Source organism: Grammomys surdaster, unplaced genomic scaffold, assembly GCF_004785775.1.
Source record: "Grammomys surdaster isolate TR1022 unplaced genomic scaffold, NIH_TR_1.0 279, whole genome shotgun sequence".
Classification (NCBI taxonomy): Eukaryota; Metazoa; Chordata; class Mammalia; order Rodentia; family Muridae; genus Grammomys; species Grammomys surdaster.
The window spans coordinates 2,315,501-2,336,223 of NW_021604720.1; the positions used below are offsets into that span (position 1 = coordinate 2,315,501).

Sequence of the window (20,723 nt, forward strand, 5' to 3'; positions counted from 1 at the left end):
TTATTATAATCCCTTAGAAGCCTGTTTGTTTTCTAACAAGTAACAGAATGAGAGAGTATTCAAATGGTAGCAGAAATCAGGTGAGTGCGAGGACTGGGAGGAGAAAAGGGAGAAGAAACAGAAATCAGGATAGCTTAGGTAAGAAAAAAATCTATTTTCAAAACAGAAAAACATAAAAATGAGACTTTTAATGTTTTAAATTTTTTAAATCATCAAATTAATGAATTTGCCCTCATATCAAGTTATCCAAATGATGCAAAAATAAGAAATGTATAGGATATATATTCTATTGACTTTAATTGGTTAATTTCTTGAGCAGAATAAGAAACAAATCAGAACTAATTTAGAAAAACAAGATTTGACAACAAACCAACTCCAGAAAAACATTCGCCAAGACAAATTCAAAGACCACAGTAAGATTTGGGAAATAAACAATCTGATATGTAAATTGTCTGATATTTTCTTTTAAAGTGATACAAATAAGTGTTGGCTGTGATTATTAACTTGCATAATAGAGCATAAATAAATCTTGGAACATAAAAAAAAAAGTCCTCAACAAATAAAACAACTATTCATCCACTGCAGAAAACCGAATACTACTGCTAAAAATAAGATACCTTTTTGGCATAAGAAGCTAATTAGTTTTGTTTCCTACTTTTATGAAACGGGTTTCATCATTTCCATAGATAGGGTCATATGTTCTCCATGGGAAAGAGTCATTTGTTCAGCTGAGACAATATAAGACCAATGAAAACACTTAGGAAAACTTCTCAATACATTGCTTACTTATTACTTGCCCTTTTGACTGTGTGGCCAGAAGACAAACTGAGGAGACTATACCACATTTGAATGTTCACAGTCTGTGCATATGCAGATATTTTTATCATACTAATATACTTTTGTAGGATGAAAAACATAAACCTAACCACCCTCCTTTAAGCAAACACACCAGGAGCTGGCATAACAGGGGACTATGTGACATTGCAATGGTGACAACTTTGTTCTTTTAAATGGAACGAAAACATTCCCCAAGCCAACAGGATGTACTTCTTGAACTATCTGCATGTCAATTTACTTTGGTTAGTTGATTTTGCTATGAATACATAAAATTAATTTGTCTTTTCTAATTTCATTTCACAGATGACACAAGGGCATCTCCAGGAAATTAGTACCTAATATCATAATTCAAAGTCCTCTTTAGAAATAAATTAATTTGAATTATGTCTTTAGAAAATTAATAAGATGCTAAAAAAAAAAGGTTTGAAAATTATGCATTGTAATACTAAGATTTGCCTCAATCACAGCCAAGGGGCAGGAAAAGTACTATGCATATTTGCCAAAGTATTCTCCTGAACTTCTAATCATTTCAATTTCTGTAATCTCCATAAAACTTAAGATCTGGCCACGCTGTCTTTTTATTCTCCATGATATAAACCAAGGTCCCATCATATGAGGCTTGCCTTAAGCACCAGTCATGACTTGCACTGAGCAATGAAAAGCAGTGAGCCAGTGAACTTGGGTAAACCCCACCTACTGTGCACTCAGTGATACTTTCCCAACCACCATTAGATCTGGGGAAATCTATAGTCACTTAGTAAAGCAGCTCAGCTTCCTCCAAGCCGAAGGGCAGAGAATCCTAGGGCCAGTGAAGCCATAGTGCAGTACAAGAGAGGGATTTTCTACAGCTGAGTGGACTGGCAGACACCTATGACCCCATGATACCTCATCCCAAGGACAAGGGAGCATGTCCAAGGCCTTCTAAGGAGGCAACCGAGAGTCACAGCAACCATCAAGACTACGCAGCCAGTGACACACCAGTTGTTCCATGCTAATCTTCTGAGCTGATGAAAAACTAAGTTAGAAGCTGCAGGAACCATTTCCCAAACTTTTCATTCCTCAACCGAGGCAGTCAATTTGCAAATGCCCTAAGCTTACAAACTGTTACTTGGAAAACACAAGTTTGGACCAATTTCGCCATTTCACAGATGATGAATGACCTGACCTAGCTGGAAAGAACAGGAGAGTTACATCTAATCATATCATAAGGCAATAAAGGCAGAGAGACTAGCAAGCTAAACAAAACCACAGCTGTTTGTCACAGGTAGTAACAAAATCATTACCGAGAAGAGAGGAGCTGTTACAGGTAAGCAGGCTTCCCCTTGCGTGCAGCATTGTCCTGTAAATAATACAAACCATCAGACTTGTTGAAAAGTACATGGTGCCTTATATAAAAGACTTGATAATCTGACAGCCACATGTCTGGGCTTCTCTTTCCTCATGTGGCCTTCCTCAGATCTCATTTGATGAGATTAACTCCTGAAGCTATCTATCTACTCCTCCACCCTGAGTTGTTAGAATTTGTTATTGTTGTCATTTGTTTTCCCATTTGCTCATCAACTTTGACCTTTTCAGAACTCCATACATACTAAAGTAGGATTGGTTGCTTCCCAACATCTGACCAAGCACCCTCATTTTGAACCTGCAGTGGTGCCTTTCTGTTCCTAAACATAGTTCAGTTCCTAGTCACAAGCACGCTCTATCAGACTATCTTCAAGAATATCCAGAGCAAATCACAGAAAGCTGCAGTAAAGAAAGCATCTGAACCATTGGAAACCACTGCTTCAGGGTGGGGACAATGCCCTGTTCTGCGCATGCCTGGTGTAATGTGGTGCTTACATTTAAATCACAGATTGTTTCTAAGCAGAACTCCTCTGTTTAACAACATGGAAAGTATTAGTAGTGCTGAATCAATAATAATGATTTTACTATTAATTTTATGTAAGTTACATGTATTGATATACAACTAACCTATTTTTTCATACACACACATGTGCACTAATGCACATGCATGTGCACATACACACTCACACATATACACACAAAGTGAAGCCAGACAAATCAAGAGGCATGTTTACTATACATTATGAAAAAAGAACTGGAAACCAGCCCTTCAGTGCTGTAGTCGTCTATTTTCTTTATCAGCATCTAGTATTTATCTGTCGTTCTGGGAGTAAGAGGAAAGCTGGAGAATCCAATTCTCTTGTTATCTATCCATGTGAGACCCAATTTTAATATTTGGAAAAGATACTGACTTGTAAGAATATATTGAATATTTATTCTTTGCAATAGAGCAGAAATGTGCAAAATTTCAAAATCAAATCTTAGGCATCAAATTATACAATATTCTTCTCAATAAACACACCCATGTGTTGTTTAGGATATGTGGCTACAATAGGAATCTTAGATTTTCCTCATGAGCTCACCAAATAGAATCATTAAATCAAGGAGATATACACACACAAACCTGCAAAGCTGTCTCTCTTACTTAGAACATAAAATCATCCATTACCTGAGAAACACTGAGTTGGTTCATAGCCGAATGTAAGTATATCCATGTGTGTTTGTTCACCTAAACACAAAGTGCCAAACACACCAGAGTTTCTCAGTCCCTACAAGCCATTCGTACCAGACAGGAAAGATCTAGAAACAGTTAAGCTCTTCATAGGGTAAGCTTTAAATGTCCCGTATGTTCTGCATGCTCACTGCAACATCACTTCAAAGCCCATAGGAAACCTGGAGACAAGAACCACTTTCACCACACTTCCTATGCCCTTCCTATTTGTAATCCCTGACAATAGGAGGAACAGGCTTTATGAGTTATGTACATCTTCTGAAAGAAGATTTATTGAAATGAATTTAATGAAAATTTCTCATTTTAAATCAATTGAAGGTGAACATGATAATTTAAAAAGTATCATTATTTTATTTCAAAAATATATAATCACAATCAAATTTTAAAGACATGAAACTCGAGTGAAACTCAGGGCCACAACTGTGTATCACAGACTATCAGTGAAAATGTATCCACTGTGGCTGACAGATAAGACACAGATAACTGGAGATATGGAAGCCAACCAAGAGCCTATTGCAGTAACGTCAAGGCAAAAGATGAATTGGACCACAATACAAAATAAGATGGATCTGAGATACACTATAGAAGAAGAGCTGAAAGGACTGTTTAGTGAATCACATGTGCCCAGTGAAGAAGAGAGGAATTAATTGATCTAAGTTTTTAAAGGATTAGTTGTGACTTCAAAAAAACATACACTTCATACTTTGAAGCATACAATTCAGTGGCTATTCATATATTCAGGGTTGTATAATAACCACAGTCTGTTTACAATACTTTGCTTACTCTAAAAAGAATCTTTGCACCACCAGTTTCTATGAATGTGCTTATATGTGCATCTATCAGCCAGAATATCTTTTTATCATGCCTTCCTCCAACCCCCACTTATAGATAGATATAATCTGTCTGAGCACATAAACAACTCTCACAGTAGTGTGGCAGAACATATAAGTGAAGGTTGGAGAGGTCAGTTCTCTCCTTTTGTCATGTGGGTTCCATGAATCAAACTCCGGTCACTGGGTTGACAACAAATATCTTTACCTGCTGAACTGTCTCACCCGTCCAAGAGTGATTTTACTTGATGACTATCTGGTATGCTCATCGGCATATGAAGATTCCACTCTACAGGCAAGTTCACTCAAGTACCATCTAACACAGTCCTTTCTCATTCTGACTTCTTTCATTTCTCATGTTTTCAAAACTTCATTCATGTTCTGAGATGTACTGACACTGTGTTTATTCCTACTATTTAATGATAATCTTTTTATGACTGTTCTGCATTGCATTTCTCCATGAATTAGGTAGATAGTGAGATTGTTTTGCAGTAAGGAGTAAGGTGGAAACACACACAATAAAGCCAGTTGACAAGATTGGAAACCCTCTCCACCAAGGACACATGGAAAGGACAATACATGCACAGGGAAAGGATACTCCATTCAACATAGAAGAAGGCAGGGACCATGAAAAGGACCCATAAAGGCTCACAAGTCTCGTGGCTCGGTGACACTGTGACTTCTAGCCTCCACTGGCTCCCTGGCTCACATCCACTTCTGGAAACGTTCCCTTCATACTACTTCTATTTCTCCCACACCCACACAGCCCACCTCCAGCTGTTTGTTCGGGGACACCATAACCTGGAAATTCCATGTATGCTGTATGCACATACTGGCTTTTCTTGTTAGCCACTGTGGACACTGCATGCTGTGAACATAAATATGCATGTATAACTTCTATCGAACTCAGTGGTTTCACTGAGGCACATAACTGTGAGTAGAAATGCTAGGTTCTGTGGTGATGCTACGGTTCACTGAGTGGCTGCATCACTTTATTTCCCCACCAAGGGGAATATAAAGGTTCCATTTCTCTGCATCCTTGCTAAGAGTTGTTATGATCTGTGCTCTTTATCATAGCTACCCTATTACATATGAACTGCTACCCTTCATAGTTTCTATTTGCCTCTCCCTGGTAGTCAATGGGCTCACTTCCATACAGGGCTTACTTCCATGAGTTCCAGGACAGCCAGAGCTGTTACACAGAGAAATCCTGTCTCAAAGAAACAGAAAAACAACAATAACAACAACAACCAAAAAAAAAAAAAAACCCTAAATGATATGCCTGTTGCTTTGTTGTGTACTTGGAGATATGCCTAGCACCAGAGAGAGATCACATACCTGACACACTTTATTAACAGAGACTTTTATTGGCATCACTGAATGTGTCTACAGACATTATTAATGCCAATTCACTAGCTCCAACCTGAAGATGATTTCATAGTAGTTGGCACCTAAATCATAATTTTTCATTTTAACAAAAGTAAGGATATATGTTTGCATCTAAAAATCATTAAAAACGCTGACAATATCATGTCCTTTTTAAGAGTTGCAGGATAATGTTTCTGAATATATTTTTAAAATGCTGACTTATAAAATGTAACTATAAGTTTCAACCAAGAGCCCAAAAGGTATAGGGCACAAAAATACAATAAGCAATACAAATTCCCAGACTAACACTATACAACTTTGTTGGCATCTATGCACATTTCAGATGGGGAGGTTGTTAGTTTAGGTTTTCAGAAATTGAAGAGATTAGACTGAGCACGGAACACAGAATACATAAGAACAGGAAAAATCGATCACTATTCCCACACTTAAGTAAACATGATACTGAGAATATTCTTAACTTCATGCAGGAAAACAAAGCCTATACTCTATTGTGTATAATAGGTACACAGCTTGGAGTATTAACCTGCAGAGACTCTGGCTGTAAGAGGGGAGATAAAAGTCTAGCTAGCTAAAGCTCCGAAAGGGTAAAGACACTGCTGTGTCTGACCACACGGATGTAAATGAGGATGAACAGGAGAGAGTGTTTGATCCCAGGAAGCCCATCGCCTGTCTCAAACAGCTCCTTTCTGAGCATTAACTGAGTTCTTCACTATTACTACCTTCTCTTCTTGGTGTGGAATATTGCCTCTGAAAGAGATTTATAACCTTTCAATGAAATAAAGCATTAAAAAGAAAATTTTTTCCTTCTACTTTTACTTTGACGTTTCCAATCAGGAGGAACTTAAGAGTGGCTTTGCCCCATCTCTTGAAACTATACCTATTAGACAGGCATCAGGCAAGGCTGAGCCCAGTTACAAAGCTGGCCATGTAGGCTGGGCCACGTTGTATGTCAAGCCATATAAATCCATTGAAACAAGTGATAGCAAGTGATAAACTTACCCCAACTCATACTGACTATAATTTAGCAACAGTACAAAATGAAACACAGAAGGAAAAACTGTATGATAAGAAATAACAGTGTAGGGTGTAATACTACAGCAAAGACAAAACGTACTTGCTTGTGTCACAGCCTAAGTAGAGAACACACTTGCACAAATACAATGACAACAATGTCATCACATGTTCTTACTGTCGGGTCAGGCAAAACCTGACATAAACAACTTAAATAAGCTATAATGTATATTAGCTCATTGTCCCAGACATTTCAATCCTCAGTTAGTTGGCTCTACAACAGTGGGAGGGTGTGTTGAAGCCATGCTGCTCAAATTACAGTTCCAGGAAGTAGAAAGAGACCAGAGTGAGTTACACTCTTCAAAGACATGCCAGGGACTTAGTTCCTCAAACCAACTCCACTTTCTAACAGCCCAGTCAACTATGAACTCATCAATGGATTAACCCACTAATGAAATTAGCATACTCCTGATCTAAATACCTTTTAATAGCACCATGAGCCTTCAATACATGAACCTTCTAGGACCATTTAATTGCTAGCCCATGACAACATAGTCCTAAAATAATTAAATTAACAGGTTGCAATGACAGAACTACAAGAGAAGACCTCTTCAAGTTGCAGGATACTTGATCTCTAATAAATAAAATCTCTAAATAAACGAAGACGGTCCATAGGCACAACCCATAGCTGACAGAGGAGAAGAGGGAACAGGAGGCTTCAGGTGGAAACAAAACAAGAGATATGAATCCTGGGAGACAGAAATTGCCTAAAAAGGCCAACATAACATGGATCTATAAAATAAATGCCATAACTCAGAAAAAAACGTCAGAGAGAAGAGCTTTGAAAAAACACATTATAACTCATGGCAAGGAGCCCTGAATATCTTCTCCGTGAAGAACCCAATTCACTGAAGGATTGGATAGAGCAGAGTATACTTCTTTTCACATAATGATGGTTAAATCGTCTGACTGGTGACCGGTAAGAAAGGTTTAACAGGAAGGAGGATACACAGCAGTTCTCTATACAAGCAGCAAAGCCACACCCACAGAGGAATCTCTTTAATTGTCTCGAAACCAATAGTCTTCTTGCATTACTAGTGAGTTTGCAAGCCTAGATTAAAAATGTAAGATTATCTGTGAAGTGACTAATGAAAGAGTAGGTCCTCCTCAGCTATTTCCTGTATTGTGACCTAATAAAAGGGGTAAAAAATTCAGGAATTTCAAAAAAATAAACAAATTAGAGCCAAACAATTAGATCTATAGACGAAAATCAAGTTCCTAACCTATGGTAACAACACTGTCTAAGAAAAATAAACTTGACCTTCAGCAAGACATTTACTAACTTCTATTTGTCCTCCAAAGACCTGTAGACACCAAAGCTTGACCTCTGTGTAGAACAGCAGCCCAAATTCCTAGCCAGTCTTTATACAACACAAAGAGAATCCAAGTAAGAAATTATACACATCCTTAAAATGTTCCTCCAGTTGATTTGCTTGTTATCTTTATCTACTACTGAAATTTATAAATAATTTAATCAATTTACAAATAAAATTGGAAAACTCAGAAACTCTAAGCAAAGGATTTCTACATACTTTAAATTCCTTCTTATAGTTTGCCTTGGAGGGTACAAACTCTTTACACTATATAGTGTCTAGCACGGTTTTGTTTTGTTTTGCTTTTAGCTTTTTTGTTATTTGTTTCTTGCTTGGTTGGTTGATTTTTGGTTTTATCAGTCTGAGTTTCTCTGTGTAGTCCTGGCTATCCTGGAATCAGGCTGGCTTCAAGCTCACGGAGTTCTCATCTCTGCCTCCTGAATGCTGGGTTTAAATGCATGTACCACCATGCTCTGGTTCTAGTAATTTTTAAATATATAAAATACTTTTTAAAATACAATATATGAGTTCCACTTTACATTCATTATTCTGAGCTGCCCAAAGAATTCTCAATGATATTGGCATTCAGACTACAGACAATTCTCATATTTAAAAAATATGATATATATAACAGTATCAGATACAGATGCCTCTCCTGGACAATGTGGTCCAAGAAGGAAACCATGAGACAGATACCAACAGACACTGGACATGGGGAACATGCCTAGTTGAAATGGGGATGTGCTGTAGGGTAATATGAGTAGCTTATTTTGAAAAATTTATTGGTAAAGAATGTTAAATACCTCTATAATTTTCCAACACTGAAATGATCCTATTTAATACAAAGCAATAAAAATAATTTCACACCTTTTCTATGTAGTTATAAGACAAGTTAAAACTATATTTGTAGGTCAGATTTGTGTCTTTGCTTTTAGACAGCATTCTTCTACACTGTTGAATAGTTCTTAATAATTATGTAAATCTGTTACAGAATATTCCAGGACATGAATAAATAAAGAGATAAACTAAGAAGAAAGTAGTTGAATAATTACGTATGTTCAAAATATATGTAAGGTTATATTGTTCCAAAACATGTTAAGTTGGTGTTACTAGGTAAACATTCTTGCATGGCATTTCATGTGGTAAACAAGGATAATGAATACTTACTGGAAGAACATTGTGAAATGAAATGTGTATAAGTCATGAGAAAAGAATCTGGTACTTGTTTTTAAGAAAGGAAAGAAGGGAGGAAAGAAGGAAGGAAGGAAAGAAAGAAGGAAGGAAGGAAGGAAGGGAGGAAGACAGCACTCTATACTCTTCTTATCCCAAAATAAACAGAACCTCTAGAGCCCAGGGCTAAGGATGTACAGCTACAGCCCAGGGCTAAGGATGTACAGCTACATGGTGTTCAATATGTAAAGTATCTTAAGCCATAAAGAACAGCTAATTAAAATCATGACAGTATCACTGCTGGGAAATACATTATCTTGTCACACTGTAGCCAGGATCAATATGGTAGAACATGACAAACATTTAGCACTCATGTGATGACAAGCCCTAACATGTTTTGTAATCTCTCCAAAATACAACACAAAAACATATAGAACTATCCCTGCTCTTTGAGATCTAATATTCATTAAAAAAAGACATGGCAAATATATTTATTATTTTTATAGAATATGTGTCAGGGATAATATATTTTGACATTATCAGTCTAATTAAAAGAATAAGTTACTTGAAGCATTTCTTATCTATAAGCAGAATGTTCCTATATAAGCAAGTAATTTGTACAATTTTTTCCAGTGAATCTTAGATATAGCCTAGACAGAACATTTATTGTCATGTGAAAGGCCATAGAGAAATCCCTGGTATCACCAAACCAACATTCTGAATATTTCTGTTGTGAAACTGGATTGTATATCTTGTCATCCTGCTCTGATTCTCAATGAACAAATAAGCCAAAGACAAAAAATTAATTAATTAATTAATTAATTAATTAATTCTCCTGTTTTGGCAATAGAAGAGTCAGTTTCCTTTCTGCATTTTCAAAGGGTAGTGCCCATCAAGCATGGTAGGTTGGGTGAAAGATTTCATCAGTGTAAAATGACAGAACCTTTGGTGGAGAAGCCCACAAAGGATTTCTAGTTACTCTATAAATAGAAATGAGAGTGCTCACTCTATGACAACAGAAACGCATGTGTGTACGAAGCTCATGAAAAACACCACACACTCACTGCCAAAGCGAAGAAAGATTCTCTGAAGAACTTACATTGGAGAACTTTATTTGGGCTTGCAGCAACAGAATGTCTTGACTAATGCCTAAATCTAAACAGTAAAGCTATTTTCCTCAAAAGTAAGAATGTAATACCCTTCTCTAAGTGTCTTATTCTATAACTTAATTGCCCCTATAAGAAAGAAAAATAAAAAAAACCCAAAACTATAAATTATGGAGGAAAATCTAACATAATGGTGAAATAGTGTCCAAAAGCTGATACCCTTTGTGCATTAAAATATTCAGGGCTAATTATGATTTTAGCACTTGTTTTTTATCCTTGCTTTGTTCATTGGCCAAACTTAAACACTTCTCATCTCCTTCAATGAGAGTAGCGCTATTATGTTTCTGGAAGCATGGGCAGGGTTCCTCAAAGCCTAATTTCAAGGTCTTAATTGGCTGAGGCAATGGGAGACTATACAAAGCCCACTTCACAGAGAGGGGCAGGAGTGCCAGGTCACTTGAGAACAGATGAAGAGCTAACTGGAAGCTATTGCTGAAGTCTTGCAGAGTGTTCTGGGAAGTTTTAACCAAAGAGTAACTTACACAAAATGGAAGTGGACCATCTATCACCACGGTGCTGAAGCCAGAGAGGCAGAGCTGCAGAAACAGAGGGATTAAGACTTGGAAACTGTTATTTTCCCTTCGCCACACATCATCGAGCCAGGAAGGCTGAATGAAGACACCGTGCCACTACGCGGTCTGTAACATACATTTGATTTTAGGGGTTCTGACATTATATGGGTCCAAGGACTACGGCTGCTACTGACTGGCATTCCTCTCCATCTGGTACCCCTCTTCTTTTACATGTGAAAAGTTTGAAGAAGAATTCATCATCAATCCACTCATATCCCAACCCAACATCTGTGCATCTGCATGATAATTAACACAGTAAATTATCTCAAACCACAAGCAGCTTAATCCTTAATAATGTGACCATAATTAATCATTAATAACACATGTGATAATAAAAAGAACTTAGATAAATTGATTTCTTTGTCATCAACTCTAATTACTGATAACAAATTCTGAGAACAAACAAAACAGACCAATTTTTATCTGTGCAATTTAGACTCTATGGAAAAGAAAAAGACCTAAAAATTAAGCTAAGGAAACCTTTTAAATCGTTTTATGTTCACATTAACAAAAAAGACACGTCTGAAAAAAATTAAATTAAATTAAATGGCAAATTACACATTTGGGTTCCTAGTGAGGACTTCACTGCTGATTTCTAGTGCTCACTTAGTAGGTCAACAGAGAACTCAGATGCTTGTTAAGATTTCAATGAGAAAACATAAATTTGTTTTATTTTATTATTACAATCAAAAAACAATGCGAAATAAAGTAGCCACACTATTGTCTTTTGTGTTTTAATGGGTATCCACAAAATTCATCTTTCCTAATTTTATACTATAGCCTCCCCCTTGTTTTATCACCTTATTAATCCTTCCATTATATCTCTATGTCACTACTGAGGAAAAAAAGCACTGCTACTACTTAAATTCTACCTCCAATAGCCTGAATTGTAGGTAACTGTTAGTGCTTATCGCTTATCTGTCTGAATGTATGTATTCTGTGAGTCACCAGAGGTCATTTCTTAAGTCCAGGTTTATTCTAGCTTATTCTTATCTTCCTCTAACTTTTTACTGCAGAAAATTTATTCTTTATTATCTACTATTCCATAGCACAAGTTCTCTCAATTTCAGGCTACCCCTAACAGAAAAGATCCACAGCCAGTAAAAATTAAATGCACAAGTAGAAACAACATTCAATTCCAGGAACTAAGATATGTTAAAATTTGGTGTAGGAGTTCATACAGATTAGAGAACACTGAAATTCATAGTCTAAACATATAAGGAAAAAACATTTTGGAGAAAATAAATAGGAAACACAAAAATATAGAAATCTGAAATGGTGCTGGATAGAATTACTTAATTTGCATGGAATAATCAAACAGCGATATCTCTTATTACCTGTGCAGATCTTTCAGAAAGCACAAGTAGGCAAAGGAGACCTAAAAGGCCTACATTCGACTCCCCACAAACAATCTCACCATTTCACGCAGCCCAGTCTGTCATCTGCCATCTTTAAAAGGGTACAGAGTTTTATGAAGAAATATCCACCAAAAATACCTAAGATTCAGGAAGATCCTTTTTGTAGATAACTATCACTCCCTTCATCTTTCCTTACCAGTCCCCAGATACCCCCAGGAAGGTGCTTTCTTCCTTCCCTTGCAGTACAATAAAAGAGTTAGTTTCTCATTTCTGTGGCAGACCAAGACAACAGCAGTTTAATATTTTATTAACAGGAAGCACAGAGAAGCTTGTCTTTGTGAGCGGCCTCACTTCTGCACTTGATCATCTCGAGGATATTTATAGCATGGCATGAAGACAGAGAGAAGGAACCTTGTAATATGGGGGAGAAGGGCTGAATTTTTAGAAACTCAAAATGAATATTATAAGTTTGAAACATTTCAATAAAATTAGGTTTGCCTCTCTTTGTAAACATTATGATAAAGACATTTCATGAAGTGTTAAGATTAGTGAATTTAGGGAGTATCTCACAAGATACAGCAACCTTTTTCTCTTCATATTGTACTTTAAATGGTTTTATTTATTTATCAATCACCCCAACCAAGACTGGATTCCTATGTAGCCCTGGCTGATCTGGAATTCACTGTACACAACAGGCTGGACTCGAACTCACAGAGATCCTCAAACGGCCTCTAGCTTTACTTCTAAAATGCTGAGATTAAAGGTACATGTCTCATGTTTCTGACTAACCATTCTGTATTTTAAAGGCACAACAGAAAGACGTGGCTTTGGGTGAAATATTGGGAAGCAGTTATCCCTTTCACAGTTCAGAAATAGGTATGACAGGGTTCATTTGGTTTCTGGTTTGGGGCAAAGTCTTATATACCATGAAATTTGAATTTGCTTGATGTTCATGTAAGCTATTCAAAAGTATCACACACTAAATAATAGGAAAGGAAATTAATGTCCAACAGAAAAAGAATTATGTTTTCTGAACAAGCATTTCTACTGGTTTTAATGACAGCCAAAAAGACTGCAGAATTTTGGCAGGTATTATAAGACGTTGAAGAAAGAGTTATCTCTTTATATCTCTATGGAACAGGTCTGAGGGCCAGTTGATACTAATTCAAAAGCTATTTCAGTAATCAGCACATGGCTGGCTCAGTCTGCTTTGCTATATAGAAGTATGAACACAAGTTTAAGTTTTCCCAGATCTCTACTACTGTAACTATGTCTAGTCTTAGAGAGTAACTGCCCACACTTGTCTTCGAATCTCAGCTGCTTCAACCATAAAGTAGATGAAGAACCTCAAAGTTGTTTGTAAGATTAAATGAGACAATTTATATAAAAATGTGTATGCTATCAATTTCTCTGTAAGTGTTGGCTTTCTTCACCCCACAGTGGCCATCTCAAGAAAAATTAGAGGGAATGGTGACCATAAAAACTTTGTATCACTCGCACAGAGCTATGGGTAGAAACATTTTCCAAAGTATGACATAAATATAAATTAATTAATACCTAAAGGTAGAATAAACATTCTTAGTTCTAGATCAATATTACAGAGGGGAAAAAAAAAAAGAAGCCAAATCAGTAATCTCCCAAGGTTGGTGGGATGAAATACTTATCTGATCTCAGGAGAAAATATATATCAAGCTCTCTCTGAGAACTCTTCCACAGAGCACGAGGGCCGGAGAGCTGACTGGCTCTGCCCTTTGCTGGCTGTGGCATTGGATGGGCCAGCTACAGCAGGGTAGGAGATCCCACCCACGCGGTGTGGGTGTGGGAGAGCTGGTAGGCTGTGCAGAGCTCGGATACCTCTCAAGCCCAGATCCAGAGCTTTGAACGGACTCACCCTAACATCTATGCCATTGATGAACTGTTGGAATACAGGAAGGGGCAGGTCCTACCAATCCAAAACTACAAGATTTCCATGTCACTTTATAACAACAGAATATCCAAGAGGAGTCCCAGTGAGACTTCATTATTGAGAGTGTAGCAGAAGCCAGAGGTCCCCTACCAGATCAATGACTCATTGCAATGTACATTCCAAAGAACTGTGGACAAAGAAGTATGCTTTGGGACACACTGTGACATACTACAGCTTCCACAATGGGAGGTTGCAAGGGTGGAGGGCACCCTTGGTTACCAGGGGAGAGCAAGATGTGGGAGATTGAGGTGAAGGATGTGAAACTCACAAACAAATAAATAAATAAATATAAAAAGTAAAATAAAAAAAAAACTATACTCCAGCAAAACAAAAGGAAAAGATTCTCTCTATTGTTGGCTATTGTAGTTTCCAAAAACAGAATCAAAATTGCTAAGCCAGTGACTGGGGTGATGGCTCAGTAGTCAACAGTGCCTCCTGCTCTTCCACAGAACTAGAGTTCAAGGGGAGGCAGCAACAACTGGCAACTAATAAGCTCCTGGAATTCCAGCTCCAGGAGACCTGATGCCATCCTTGACCTCCAAACAATGAAGTGTTATTTTGTGAGTCTTTGTGAGGACCAGTTAGCATTGGAATCAACAGTTTCTGGACCCAGTTAGCATTGGAATCAACAGTTGAGCAAAGCAGATTGCTGCTCCCAACATGAATGGACATCATAATCCATTAAAGCAGTGGTTCTCAACTGCCCTAATGCTGCAGTCCTTTAATACAGTTCCTCATGCTGTGGTGACCCCCAACCATAAAATTATTTTGTTGAAACTTCATACTGTAATCTTACTACTGTTATGAATTATAATGTTATAGTGATATTTTTAAGAATTCTGGAATTTTGGTTTCTTTAAAAAACACAAATATTATTAGAATAAGCTTTCATTTTTAACTCAGGGTAAGGATGCAGGGCTGCTTCTGACTGCATCAGCTGACTATGATATGCCTCATGCTCTAGCAGAAGCATGATTTTCCCAGCCACAGATAATTTCTGTGTGACTGTGTGACACTTGGAAGTCTGGGGCATAGTAGGTGGCTGCTGATCATTTAGGGAGATTGATTTCAGTTTGTTATTAGCCATGGTCAGACAAGAAACAAAACAAAAGAAATTAGATTCAGGGATCTCTCTCTCTCTCTCTCTCTCTCTCTCTCTCTCTCTCTCTCTCTCTCTCTCTCTCTCTCCCTCCCTCCCTCTCTCCCTCCCTCCCTCTCTCCCTTCCTCTCTGGTGTCTCTGCTGCTGCTGCCGGCTGCTGTGTTCTCTCCTATCAAGTATTAGGAGGGTAAAGAGTGGAAAAAAGAAGAATCCACAAAGCATCAAAGACTAGCTATGTAATATAAATATCTGACATGCAGGACTCTCTGATATGCAACCCACAAAGGAGGTAAACCCCACAGGCTCAGAACTGCTGCTTAAAGACTTCAATAAACAAAGAAGCAAGGACAACCATGTCCTAAGTATAAGAAGAGTTTAAATGCTCTTAAGAAAAAGTGTCAATTGACAATTTAAGAGAAGTTTCCAACCTAAATTCCATAATTAAAAGACAAAATGATTTTTATATACATTATCACCACCCTGTATTTTCAAATATTTAGTTCAATTTTTAAACTTCATGATTTAGTTAGCTTAAGCAATCATGTCTTATAAGGAATGTTAATCAGAATTTAATCTACAACGAAGAATAGCCAAACTCCTATTATTAGACTTTAATCATTAGTTTAAAAATATTTTCAATTCATTATTTAAAATAATTTTTCACTGTTTCTAATAATCAGCAGCACTGAATGTTTAAACAAGGTGGTAATCCAAAATGAAAAAGAAAAAATCAAATGTAATACATGTTAAGTAACAATAATCTAAACAAATGAGTAATTTGATATTAAAAGGTATCTTTTAAATTACTTCAGTTTCTAAACATTACACTCCACAATGAAATAAGAAAAATGCTTCTTCCTTTATCTTTGGACTAAGCAACAATGACTACTACTTCTACAAGTGGCATATAATGCTTTTTTCTTTAAGTAAGACAATTTGGAAAAACTGATATAATTTGGCAAATAACAAAAATGGGTGAGTGTGGCTGGATAGCCAACTACTAATGTACAAGGAAAACTCAAAAGGTTTTTCACTGCTACTTTATGTAATAAAGAAAATGCCTATAACTGGTGGGCCTTTCCTTAGTCTCTGTCCCAAAACTGAATTCTAGGAAATTATCTTCTGTTCAGCTATCAAAGATCAATTTCAGAAATAGCACAGAAAAATCTCACATAGAACTCAGCTCAGAAGAGAAGGGAGAGAGAAGCAAAGACCTGAAAAGCAAACAAACAAAGAAAAAAATTACCAAAACCTGAGCTTACCATTTATATACAAAGGTAGGTAGACATGAAATTCTGTAAATTGAGTGCTTTGTAAAGCAATGCTTTAAACAATGTATCAGCCCTAAAACAATGAAAATTAAAAAATAGATTGTCTTTCTATAGTGTAATTCACTGTCAAGCTACATATAAATGCCAAATAATTAGTAAATCATAGTCTAGATTCATTATTAAGAATGATAAGAGGCAGGCTGGGTCTACAGGCCAGAGTTCTAGGCTACACATGGCTACATAGTGAGACACTATCTCCAGAAAAAGGTAGAGGTAGTGTGTATGTGTGTGTGTGTGTGTGTGTGTGTGTAGTATCCTGAGGGGAAATCCAGTGACCATTCCTTCCATCATTTTCTACAACAGATCGTTCTGCTATTCTCCACTGCCTGTTTCAGAAGGTGTACACATTAGTCCTTTCTTTAAGCTTATACAAAGTCAAGATCATTTAGTCCAAGTCACAAATCCTGACAAGCTAATGGTCAAAATAAAGAAAACACTGTACACATTATTGTCATAAGTCAGTCTGCCTAAAAGAACAGCATGTTCAAAGTGCTAAGAGGAACATGAAAAAAAGTTTAGAGCTCCTTTAACCTTGTTTTTTTAAGAATCATTTCCCTTTACGTTTACGCCTTTACGTTTGATCTTACCCACTCTTCCCATACTCCCAGTTACCTTTAACCTTTATACCCATGACTTCTTCCAGTCACTTATATTTACACTGAAGTTGTCTATGCTTGTAAATTCAGCAAATATAGCAGTCTAAAGCCATTTGGCTTTCAGGAACTAAGATCATTTAAAACATCTATACAGTTTTAAAATTGCTTGCACTTCTATCCTTTAGGTATTTTGAAATTTTTCATGTTACACCAGGAAGGCAACTCAACTCATAAAACAAAATAGTCTATAAATGCAACTATCAATATTATAGTGAGCCCCCAACAAGTCAGGAATCTCTTATAGAATATTGTCACAGAGAAAAGAAAATTAATCACATGACTAAGATTACTGTAGGATGGAACAGAGAACTGAAATACCAGGGAAGACAGACATTCACCTATTCCAGAGAGTCACTAGAGAAATGGAAGCCATGCTGTTCGGATTACCGGGATGCATCCTCCATGACTGGACTGTTTAACAAATACTCAAGGAAATTCCAAAATGGAAAGAAATTTGGGTCAATAGCCAGATATCATCCCTTTGAAAATCTAAAATATGACAATTATGCTTCTTTTTAATTATAATTTTTCTTTCACTAAACACTGATATCATACCAGCTCTAACAATGCTTTCATTCACTTCCTTGTCCATCTCCTGACTGAAAATACTTGACATGCCTACTATTCTGTGCTTTAAGCACTGGAAGTACAGCATTAAATAAACACTTACAAACCGCCTCCTTCCTAAAACCTCCATGTTTTCAAGTATCCACAGGCCAATGGGTACATTATCCACCCCTTAGATTTCTTAACTGTATCTGCTGGATATTCACTGAGACAAGAAAGATGAGTCATCTGGGCAAGGACTTGTTTAGACGCTTGTCCCAACTGCAGCCACTACAGCTGAGACAAAACTCTCAGTCATTTGAGCTGAACATACACACACACACACACACACACACACACACACACACACACACACAAAAGTAGATGGTGTTTATTTCCTCTAGTACCTGCCACTAGGTTGATTAACAGACATTGACTAAAAACAAACTGAAAAATTGCCTCTCTGACAAAAGTCTTTCTCATAGGCTATGAAATATTCCCCTTCTTCCTATCTTAGCAGTGGTTTTCCTTTTAAAGCTGTATGTACAAACATTTACTTTTTGGGGTTTTGGATACACATTAATCCTAATATAAAAAAAATGATCACAGGGACAAATACTATGTACTGATACTAAAGCTGAGTTGTACTCTAGTGTTAACTAGGGAGTATCACATAAAGTACAGAAAATTCATACAGCTTTGATCTCCAGCTTCCATAGCCAAGTGCTACTGTACTGCCACTAAAAAAGGAAAACCACATCCTTGACATCTCCAGTGCCCACAGCGAACAGTATTCAACTGGCCTGGAGCAACAGTTCTCTGAGCATGGCCTGGATGCAGGTCTCCACAATAACACCATTAAGACATGATTTCTCCTTTAGCACTGAATCTTTTCATGCATATCTGAACAAGGACTGTCCTGTGTTAAGTTTCAGGTTTTCTGAAGGGAATACTACAATAATCTGTCTGTGATTCTTAATAAAGTTCATCAATAAAGCAAGAAGATGTTTACTCAAGGACAATAGAACCTGACCTCACAGGCTCTTGGACATCATGTCCTGTTTCCTGTTATGATGTAGCTACTATACTGTACTTTTTTCTAAGTCATTGGTGTGACATTTGATGCTGCCATCATTCTTCCAAATTCAGCCTTTCTTAAGCCATCGCTTACATGAGTGACCTTACATGGTGTAATATGCATTCATTTACTTACTGTGTTCATTCTCTGCCACCACAGCCAGTGTAGCATAGCTGGACAAAGGACTGTTTCCTTTGCTCTATACATTGGTGTATTCTAACCACCACGGAGAGATTCTCTAATTCTCTAATACTTGTTGAACAAATACTTTTTATCATAGGAGAAGAGAATGACTTACCAGGTCAATACATACACACATCCCATACATATATAGCAAGGCCCAAAAGAGGACACTGTGGCCACAAGAAGTTTCTCAGGACTCAACAGTTATCTCTGATAGTCTCAGCAATGAAGAAAGAGCAGAAGAGGCAAGGAAAGAAAACAATATAGAAGAAGTCCTTACTGAAGAAGTCCAGTAGGTTTACTCTAGCCCCACCATCTCGTGAAGGCAGGGGAAGAAGAGAGGGAACAGGATGGACCCACCTCTCTTCTCCTGGTGGAACTCCTCCAGAAGCTGCTCCTGCCTCTCAATGTGCTCAAACAGACACAGGAGCTCAGACTCCTTGTGCTCCGTCAGCTCCCTGAGCTCCTGTCTACAGGCCATCAGCTGCTGCCGCAAGGTCTTCTCTCTGCTCTCTCTCTCTTTCAGTTCCTCACACAGCCACTGCAGTTTGGTCTAAAATTTAAAAAGACATTTGTATCTACTTATTAACAAGCCAAAATAAAAGTCCAGATCATAACAGCCTAAAGGACTAAAACGAATAGAAACATAATAATCTCAACAAATTAAGAGAAAGTTAAGCACGATTTAAACCTTTAATTTGCTTTAAAGTTTATTGTAGTTCAGTCTTATTTAGGGAATTAAGCTACAAAACGTCAAAAACGCTCATAAAATACTCCGCACTCCATTACATTTAGAAAAACACCACTACAGGAGTGTTGGCTAGTTGAGCTTCCGACCATGACACAGGTGCTAGTCCCTTAGCTTGATATGAGACAATTTACAACAGCCATTTTAAATTTTCAAAAAAAACCTCAGACCAGAACTACTTGGATTTAGAGGTGGGTGGAGGTGGTGAATGTATACATTCAAAGTCACAAAGACTAGAAACATGCAGTGTCATACATCCAACAAATCAGGCAGACTGAAAGGTTACGGGCAGGAAGAGCAGCTTCAACAGCTGCATAGAATTAAGAAGGGACGTTAACCCATGCAGCTATTTTTCAAAGACTCTAGCCTCACCCACCTTCAATATTCAGACATTTCAAGCAAAACGTGAAAGAAATATATTTTCCTGTCTTCGATATAAAATGATTCTGTAATGTGTTGAGAATTCCCACGATAGGCTGTTCAACAAGCCCAGCTGGGACTTTCAACACGCTCTTTACTATAGAAAGAAGCAAGCTAGGTAAAACATCAAATAGAAGGGAAACCCAGGTTTGCAGAGGGAAGAGTCAACTGCTAGTGTACATGTGCAGACACTGAAACCCGGAGACACTGATGGAGCAAAGGGATTTGTTGGTCAATGTGTCTCTCAGACCAGTTGTTGGGTTAAAGTGTGTCCCGTGTCTGTCCCGGCACAGGGCTAGGGCCACTTGGGGAGACAGAGGCGGGAAATTTAACTGTATTCTCATGCCAGCGCTGGGAAGCCATGGGACCCTGCAGTCTGGGGTGCCTGGGACTGCCAGAGTTGGGGAGGGGGTG

General features: G+C 37.5%; 1 protein-coding gene across 1 annotated transcript in view; it reads right to left on the reverse strand.

Annotated features, from left to right (window-relative positions):
* Positions 1-20,723, reverse strand: part of Cep128 (centrosomal protein 128) — a 344,929-nt gene that overhangs the window by 177,760 nt on the left and 146,446 nt on the right. The window contains exon 20 of the mRNA XM_028777280.1: positions 19,502-19,694. Within this exon, the coding sequence (XP_028633113.1) occupies positions 19,502-19,694 (193 nt within the window). The remainder of the gene's footprint in view (positions 1-19,501; positions 19,695-20,723) is intronic.